Source organism: Rhinoderma darwinii, chromosome 7 (assembly GCF_050947455.1).
Source record: "Rhinoderma darwinii isolate aRhiDar2 chromosome 7, aRhiDar2.hap1, whole genome shotgun sequence".
Taxonomy (NCBI): Eukaryota; Metazoa; Chordata; class Amphibia; order Anura; family Rhinodermatidae; genus Rhinoderma; species Rhinoderma darwinii.
This window is the reverse complement of record NC_134693.1, coordinates 113,800,469-113,809,606: the sequence shown is the minus strand read 5'-3', so window position 1 is coordinate 113,809,606 and position 9,138 is coordinate 113,800,469. Positions and strand designations below refer to the sequence as shown.

The window sequence follows — 9,138 nt, the reverse complement described above, 5'->3', positions numbered from 1 at the left end:
TTGTTTCCACATACTTTTGCCCATATACTGTAGTGTACCGAGTGTATATCTATTGTGATGTCACCGAGCTTAGGTATAAAGTATAGTGCTGGCCAGAGGGCTGTCATTTATCAGTTGGATGTGACCGATAAGTACTTTATCATTGCTACGTCTCTAGAAGAGTCTCATCTATCAGTCTCTCTATGAATATTGGATTCTTACATGTAATTCTAGTGTTTGTCGTGTTATTTTTGGTTTTATTTGGCATACTTATACCACACTAGGAAATTGCTTAAATAGCAATATTGTGGCCTGTCACATCTGCTCCATAGACAGAATGCAGATTGCAGACAGAAATTGGTGTATGTATTCTGCTGGTAGATTCATAAAGCAACCACAAAGCAAAGGAATGTGAATGTCTGGCATCTCTGGGAACTTATTATCACACCCTCCAGTTTATAACACCAGTAATTCTCATAATAAATGTTTATAAGGGAATTCATATTTATGAATCTGAGGTTTTCTGTCTGTAGAATATACTATTTATATATCAGGTCAATCCTGAATATTAGCTGGTGTGGCTATGCAACCAACGTACATCAGGTACCGCTATTGTGATGTCTTGAGATATGAGTCTAGATAGCCGTGTATCTTACTGTGTCTATGGTAGAATTGGTTTTATAACAAGATTTAAACGATTTGATGTTTGAATCATATACATAAATAAATGATTATAAGGAGTATTACTTTTTTTTATTTAGTAATAAAATATTAGTAAGTCCAGGAATAAACAGCCTAAGGCTATGTTCACACGGAGTATTTTGGAGGAGGAATATCTGCCTCAAAATTCCGTTTGGAAGTTTGAGGCAGATATTCCTCTCCCTGCACGCCGATTTTCGCGGAGTTTTTCGCGCCGTTTTTCGCCCGCGGCCATTGAGCGCCGCGGGCATAAAACAGCGCGAAATACGCTTTCTCTGCCTCCCATTGAAGTCAATGGGAGGTCAGAGGCGGAAGCGCCCGAAGATAGGGTATGTCGCTTCTTTTTCCCGCGAGGCAGTTTTACTGCTCGCGGGAAAAAGACGCCGACGCCTCCCATTGAAATCAATGGGAGGCATTTTCGGGCCGTTTTTGCCGAGTTTTGCGACGCGGTTTCCGCGTCAAAAAACTCGGCAAAATACCCCGTGTGAACATAGCCTAATAGCATTCCTCAAACTAAATTGTAAAGGACAGTGCTAATCCCCTGGAAACGTGTCCTTATTAACAATTAAAATGAATAATTATGTATATAATAATAATAATAATAATAATAATAATAATAAATATAATAATAAAAAGTATTAATTACTAACTCCAATTACTTAGGTTCTAAATACTGGTTATCAATTAATATTAAAAAAAAACCTTCAACCCCTTAAAATGCCATATGGTCAATTTAATGACCAATACATTGTTCCAGCTTCCAAACCTAATGCAATGTTATCAACAGGGGATCCCAGCTCCAAGACCCCACGTCATGTGATCCTCTGACACTTATGATTGACAATATTCTGTTATAGGAATACCCCATATAAAAACTAATTTTTCCAGCTGGTTTCATCACAAGTAACGACTCCCTTATCGTTTTCTGGTCTTTCTAGGTCTTGCTGTTGGATTGACACTGTGTTACTTACTGTGTTGCTTATACGGTTAGCGATTTGTCCTATTTTCTGAGAACTGGAGGCGATTAGTCAAATTCTATCTTGACTGTCTCCTGGTTTTCTACACAAGGACATTAGTGCAGTTTGCACCCGGGCATTAAACAACCATGCCCTTTTGGAAAAAATCTAAGAAATATCAGGTCTCTCAGATTCCTGATAAAGGAAATCTGATGGGAGACATACCAACTATGGAGGAGCCTAACATCTCGCTCCAGAAGTTTTCTGTCATCAAAGATTTGGCAGATAAAAAATCCAGCGATCCAAGTCACAGCAAATCTTGTGATATTACCTCAAAGAACACCAAGAAGAGCGCATTCAGCCTGCTGACCCGCCTGCGCTCCAAAAATATCCGTAATAGGTATGTAACTAATAATTCTCATACATTGCTCAAATATCCAGAGCTGTGGTATAAGAGTCACTAGATCTTTAATTCTCCCTATATCTTCACAGAAACTTTGGCAGCAGCGCTGTGATCGGCGCTAAAGAACTGGATCGCTATTTCCCAGATAGACGGTTGAGACTATATGTTGCCACCTGGAATATGGAGGGAAAGGTGAGAAGTAATGTACAATATTTATTGTGACCCATCAGTGTGCCCAAACTCAAGTTGGATGAAATGGGCCAGTAACCGTGTCTCTTTAGTTTGTAGTTTAAGATCAAATAGACAGGTTATATTCTACCCTATTTCAGTTTAGTTGACGCTCTTTGTATACAATATTAATGTTTGTATATTTTGAACAGGACTACCCGCAAAATCTGGAGGATCTGCTGTTACCATCAGATGATACGAAAGACATTTATGTTATTGGCGTTCAGGAAGGATGTCCAAACAGGTAAGTCGTCTCAGGTTGCCTTACAACAGCCTATGTCTGCAGATGGACAGCAGGGCGGCTGATACAAATTCTCTCTCAATGCTCTACTTATTGCATCATCACTCCTTAATTTTCCAATTTAACCCCAGAGGTATTATATGGAGTGTTGATACAGATGAGTTGAGTATCTTAATCTTGTTTCATTTATTAATATGTAAATCTGAAATTGTGTCTTCCTGTAGACGGGAATGGGAGATAAAATTACAGGAGACCCTTGGACCACACTATGTACTATACCACTCATCCGGGCTCGGAGTCCTGTATCTCACCATCTTTGTTCGACGGGAACTGATCTGGTTCTGCTCAGGTAAGATTCACATTACTACATCTATATAATAAGTCCTGAATGGAGTCATTAGTTGGAACATCTTATTTAGTTATTAGAATTAGATGCCTAGGAGCTTGGCTCTCAGATTCTTGACTTCAGAGTATTGGAGATCTAAGAGATCACTCCACAGTTTTAAAGTATAAAATTATGTTCTAGTAATATTCCAGAGTTTAATTGGAAATAGTTTCTGTTCCATTGTTGCATGTAGTACTCTTAACCACTGACCCTTCCTTTTGTGTTTAATTTCTTATACAGAGGTAGAGCACACCCATGTTACAACCAGGCTATTCCACCATGTCAAAACTAAAGGAGCCTTGGGTGTGGCCTTCACCGTCTTCGGAACATCTTTCCTTTTTATTAATTCACATCTGAGATGTAAGTATTTGCAATATTAATATATGACTATGTACAGTTTTACTTTGTATAAAATTGCTGCTATTTGATGATAAACTGAAATATATGGGATGATATGAAGAGATTTGTACTAATAATGTTTTCGTAAAAATAATAGGTTCTTTCCTGTTTGATCAAACTTTTTCTAATCCATCAATCTCATTCTATGTAGTGAGTGGCCAGAAATATTGACTGGATAAACTGCCTAATGTCTTCTACGGGCTGCTATAGAAATTCATTATCTTTTGTCCAAAAAATTATTGTGTCCTAGATTTACAGTAACAGAAATATCAGTATTAGGCGTCATGCACACGAATGTAAAAACACCCGTAATTATGATTCATAATTATGGGCCCATAGACTTCTATTGGTCACGAGTAGCTTCCCGTATGCTTACGGGAAGGTGCACGTGCCGTTGAAAAATATGGAACATGTCCTATTTCAGCCCGTAATAACGGCACGGGCAGGCCCATAGAAGTATATGGAGGTCCCGTAATTACAGGTGGCTACGTGTGTGCACCCGTAATTACGGGAGCGTTGCTAGGCGACATCAGGGGATAATCTCTGTCCAGGGTGCTAAAGGAGTTAACGGATCGGCAGTAAATCTTTCAGCAGCCGGGACAGTGACTACCGCTAAAGTTAATAGTATTAAAAGTTAACTTACCTGCTTTTTCCTCCAGTCTGGCCTCCCGGGATGACGTTTCATACCATGTGACCGCTGCAGCCAATCACAGGCCAAACACAGGCTGCAGCGGTCACATGGACTGCCGCGTCATCCATGGAGGTCGGACTGGATGTCAAAAGAGGGACGCGTCACCAAGACAACGGTACGTATGAACTTCTTTTACTTACAATCGCTGTGGAAACTCTGCCCAAAAGGGCTGCCCCGTCTCTCTTTCTAGCACTGATAGAGAGAAGTGGCTGCCAATTAGTGCAGAGAAAACGGGTCCGTAAATACGGGTGGAATACTGGTGACACCGGACCCGTATTTACGGAAAAGGGTCCGTAAATACTGGTGGAATACGGGTCAAATACGTGTGACAAAGGACCCGTATTTACGCCAGTATTTACCGGAGGAAAAAAATATATTAGTGTACATGAGGCATTAAAGTGTGTCTGGTGTTCAAAGTGGGGACCCAGATCATGAACCTCCACCAGTCTCATCTTCCAAAATGTCAAAACCTGAATTTAAATAGAATATCCATATAACTACATACTATTAGCAGAAAATAATCTGTGGACGGAATATGCAGACTGCACAGCCAAAGAAGTAATACCTAGAGTAACAAAAAAATATAGAGACCTAAATTATGTTGTGAAAGCAAACTTAAATATGGTGGTTGTCCTAAATTCCAGGAGGTCACATTTACTAATATGTATATTTTTGTTGGCAGTTGGGGCAGTCTACAAGAGGATCCAGGACTATAAAACTATCACTGAGGGTCTCCGTCTGCCTCAAATTATTCCGGAAAGAATCAACTCCAATGCCTGTGAGTATTACTTATGTGGTTGAACCTATAGATCCTTTTATCTCTCTATTTATCTCCATCGAGTCTAATGCAGTCATGTGCTCTAATTATGTTTTTTTTTTTATTCTACAGTGGACGTCACCAGCCGCTTTGATCGGGTGTTTTGGTTTGGAGACCTAAATTTTCAACTGAAAGAGGACAGAAAAACTGTGGAATCTCTTCTGCAGAAGATCGAAGGAAGAGATATGTCCAGTCTCCTCAAACACGACCATCTGAATGAAGCCAAGAACAACGGTATATTTACTAGTAGACAGATCTCTGTCGGTCCTCAACCTTCATTAAAGGGGTTCTCCACCTTCTGACAACTGATTACCTATCCACCGTATAGGACATCAGTATATCAACGGTGCCGGTCCGACACATGGACGCGGCACCGTTAAGCTGCTGTTATGGCACATAATGCTATGTACGGAGCCGGAAGTAGTTGGCTCCGTACATAGCATAGCGGCCGTGATGCAGAACTGCCGGTCTGCTCCTATTCACTTGAATAGGAGCAGAGCTGCAGTATTGCAGCTCGGCCGCAATTCTGTGGCCGGCGCCAACTGCATTCGGCATGTACGTCCGATGCGCAAAGGCACCGAACCAGCTGATCTGTGCAGGGTCCGGGTGTCGGACCACCACAGATCATGTACTGATGACCTATCTGGTGAGTATGTCATCAGTTGTCAGAAGTTGTAAAACCCCTTTAATACCACATACACTTCCACAGATTAATACAAATCACTGACATGATGGTTGATATGTTCCCCAAAGTCTTATATAGTGCTACAATTATCAATTTCTCCTTTTTTTTTTAATACTAACAACATTTTTTTCCTTCAACTTAAGGGTCCATATTTCTAGGGTTCAAGGAGCACACCATTAATTTCCTTCCTACATATAAGTTCGACATTGGCACAGACACCTATGATACATCAGCAAAGCAGAGAATTCCATCATATACGGTAAGATATCTTATTTCCAGGTCTACAGAGCTTTAGTGACAATAGAATCCATGGGGCAGAGCATCCATCATATAATGAATCCCCTCCCCCAGTGTAATGAATTGTTATTATTATAGCTGGAGGAGTCATTTCTTATGAACAAAGCTTCCAGTTCATTTTACTTTTATGTAGTGAGTTTGTCATCACAGTTTCCCAGTGTAATAAATATGTCGTCACCCAGCATGGCTCAAGGATACTTATTTCATTAAATCTGTGCGACCAAGTCAAACCTAAAATGCAAAAAAGTCCCAATATTTTCAATATAAATAAAGTAGGCCCAACATTTAGGTCTGTGATGTTTTGCAGTTTAATAATATATTATAATATGATTTCAATGATGATATTTGTTATTTCATTATCTCTACAGGACAGGGTGTTGTTTAAAAGCCAATGTGAGGGAGATGTTCGAGTCCTGAGATACGACTCTTGCCCTGTTTTGAAGACCTCAGACCACCGACCTGTTTTTGGCATCTTTGAAGTAAAGCTCAGGCCTGGTTCAGATGAGTAAGTCATGTTTTCCTCCATGTTGTTGGTACCATCCTTTCAGTAGCCGTCATTACTTACATGGTCCTTATAGCCAGAGCTCACACTTTGGGGCAGGCGGCTGTACACCTGGGTGACAATACTGGAGTATTATAGGATGTGAAACTAAGCAATAATTGTGTGGTTACCTGCTAACATTATCATATGTCTTACATCAATATATTTCTCATTCCAGCATCCCCTTGGCTGGTGGACGCTTTGACCGTAAAATCTATTTAATGGGCATTAGGAGGAAAGGACAGAAAAAGTAGCTGCATCTGTTCATGTTCTTACAGGTAAGAACTTTGTAGTTGTCTATTATGTTTGCGGTGAGAATGTTCTTCCATCTCTTAGGTTTTCCTCTTTATCCGTAATTGATTTTATCAACTAATTTAACTAAAGTGTAAATAAGTATTTTGTATCTTAAAATTCCAACTCCTTGTATTCAGACACTTTTTCATATCTGAATGAAGGTTTTGGGCTTTGGGGGACAACTTCCCCAACTGTAAACATGTATGTAGTATAGTACAAAGAGTTTCCTAAAGGAACCGGTCATATGAATGGATGGAACAACTGGATTTTCAGAAAGTTCCCGTAACATGCTGAACAGCGCATCTCTAGGTCAAACCCACTGCTTGCATCAACCATCTTCAAGGTTTGTAGTGTGACCCTCAGGATTAATTAAGAAATTTATTTACCTCAAATCACGTCTAAACGTCTTCTAGATTTTGTGTCTGCTAAGAAACACACATTATAGAACATTAATAGCAAATATTTCACTTGCAGCATAAACATCAATTCCGCAGTACATCTGGCGAGAATAGCGCTCCCTGTCACCGGAGGAGCCACCATCAATGCTGATAGAAAGGTAAGTTCCTCTCGATATGTCTCCTCTCTATATTTATCAAGCAGCCTGAATGATCAATATTTAATAGGGTTGTGTGCTTCTCCCCCCAGAACAAGTCAGCAGATATCAACAGAACATCAACACCAATGCCAATAACAACCCAGGGCAGAATCCGCCATCTTACAAGTATTCCAATGGCGAGACTTAACATTTCTACAACATCTGTCACAGAAGAGACATCAATGTGGTCACCAGGGCATCAATGTCACCCAGAAGACCAGGCTCAGAACAGGAGAACATGTAATCTCTTCTGGTGTCTGTGGAATCCAGATTTCCCACCACTTACTGATACTACAGTATATACTGTGACATATTCCATCGTTTTTGCTGGATCTTGTATTACCATCATCTTTACCGTCATAAATTTTGATTCACAAAAACCTTAAATAAATCTTTATTATCAGTCCATAAGTGTGACTGGTATTTATTAGTGTGTTCTGTGCGCGGCTGTAACTTACCAACAGTGGCAAAGCTATAGGGGTCGCAGCGGTCGCAATTGCGACCGGGTTCCGAAGCCAGCCTGCGGCCGCCCCATTGCCCGACCATCACTACAGATGGTCAAGTACTGGATCGTACCTGGCTCTTCCCAGTACCCCTGGTGGCGGTGGGTACCGGGGTAATAATGGGGTTTAGTTTTAGCCTCTGCACCTGCTAACATTAAGCCTCGCCTTAGCAATGGACGCTGTCAATCAGCCGGCGGTCATTACTAAGGCGGTAATAATAAAGTTTAAAAAAGTACAAGCACATAGAAAAAATATTTTATTGAAATAAAAAACACAACCCCCATTAACCATTTTATTGAGAATAAAAAAACGCTGTCATCGAAGTCGTTCTCGAATCCGAAGTAGTCCAACAACCGAACTTGTAAAAAAACACAAACACACAAAAATAATTTGTAACACAAGGAAGCGAAACAATTATTATTCTTACCTTTCCTGGGTCCAGCGCTGGGGCCGCAATGTCAGCGAACTGAGCCCTGTATCTAATCCAATCATGTGTGATACTGTCTGCTGAGCCACTGTATCTAATCCTATCATGTGTGATACTGTATGCTGAGCTACTGTATCTAATCCCATCATGTGTGATACTGTCTGCTGAGTTACTGTATCTAATCCTATCATGTGTGATACTGTCTGCTGAGCTACTGTATCTAATCCCATCATGTGTGATACTGTCTGCTGAGTTACTGTATCTAATCCTATCATGTGTGATACTGTCTGCTGGGCCTTATATCTAATCCTATCATGTGTGATACTGTCTGCTGGGCCAATGTATCTAATCCTATCATGTGTGATACTGTCTGCTGAGCCACTATATCTAATCTAACCCTTGTAGAAATGAAGAATTGTAACATTTTAGTAGAAAAAATGTTCATATTCATTTTCACGGCCTAATTCCACAAAAAAAACTGTGGGGTCTAAATGCTCACTATACCCCTCAATAAATTCCTTGAGTGCTTTAGTTTCTCAAATGAGGTCACTTTTGGGGGGTTTCCACTGTTTTGGTCCCTCAGTGGCTTTGCAAATGCGACATGACACCCGAAAACCTTTCTAGCAAAACGTGAGCTTTGAAAGCCAAATGGCGCTCTTTCCCTTCTGAGTCCTGGCGTGTGTCCAAACAACAGTTTATTACCACATATGGGGTATTTCCGTAATCGGTAGAAATTGCTTTTCAAATATTGGGGTGGTTTTTCTCCTTTATGCCTTGTAGATATTGAAGATTTCTACACTTTATTGGGAAAAAAAATTTGGATTTTCATTTTTACATCCTAATTCCACTAAATTCAGCAAAAAAACTGTAGTGTTAAATGCTCACTATACCCCTTAATAAATTCCTTGAGGGGTATAGTTTGCCAAATGGTATTTTTTTGGGGGGTTTCCCCTATTTTGGCACCACTAAACCTCTTCAAGCACTACATGATGCCGAAA

The 9,138-nt window shown here is 40.2% G+C and overlaps 1 protein-coding gene across 1 annotated transcript; it reads left to right on the top strand.

Moving 5' to 3' along the window:
- Positions 1-1,621: 1,621 nt before the first annotated feature.
- LOC142657347 (phosphatidylinositol polyphosphate 5-phosphatase type IV-like) lies at positions 1,622-7,580 on the top strand. Its single transcript, XM_075832367.1, has 12 exons — positions 1,622-2,034; positions 2,127-2,229; positions 2,418-2,509; positions 2,731-2,855; positions 3,132-3,251; positions 4,664-4,759; positions 4,871-5,032; positions 5,627-5,742; positions 6,149-6,285; positions 6,500-6,599; positions 7,090-7,171; positions 7,261-7,580. Exons 1-10 carry the CDS (start codon positions 1,784-1,786, stop codon positions 6,573-6,575), a joined length of 1,278 nt encoding a protein of 425 aa, XP_075688482.1. The 5' UTR covers positions 1,622-1,783; the 3' UTR covers positions 6,576-6,599; positions 7,090-7,171; positions 7,261-7,580.
- Positions 7,581-9,138: the final 1,558 nt, after the last annotated feature.

What these genes read in the sequence shown, in the direction of transcription:
- LOC142657347 (XM_075832367.1), top strand. Translation starts at nt 1,784, where the DNA reads ATGCCCTTTTGGAAAAAATCTAAGAAATATCAGGTCTCTCAGATTCCT. An exon ending in ACTGATCTGGTTCTGCTCAG is followed by an intron (nt 2,856 to 3,131) that starts GTAAGATTCACA and finishes TTTCTTATACAG; the next exon opens with AGGTAGAGCACACCCATGTT. An exon ending in TATTAATTCACATCTGAGAT is followed by an intron (nt 3,252 to 4,663) that starts GTAAGTATTTGC and finishes TTTTGTTGGCAG; the next exon opens with TTGGGGCAGTCTACAAGAGG.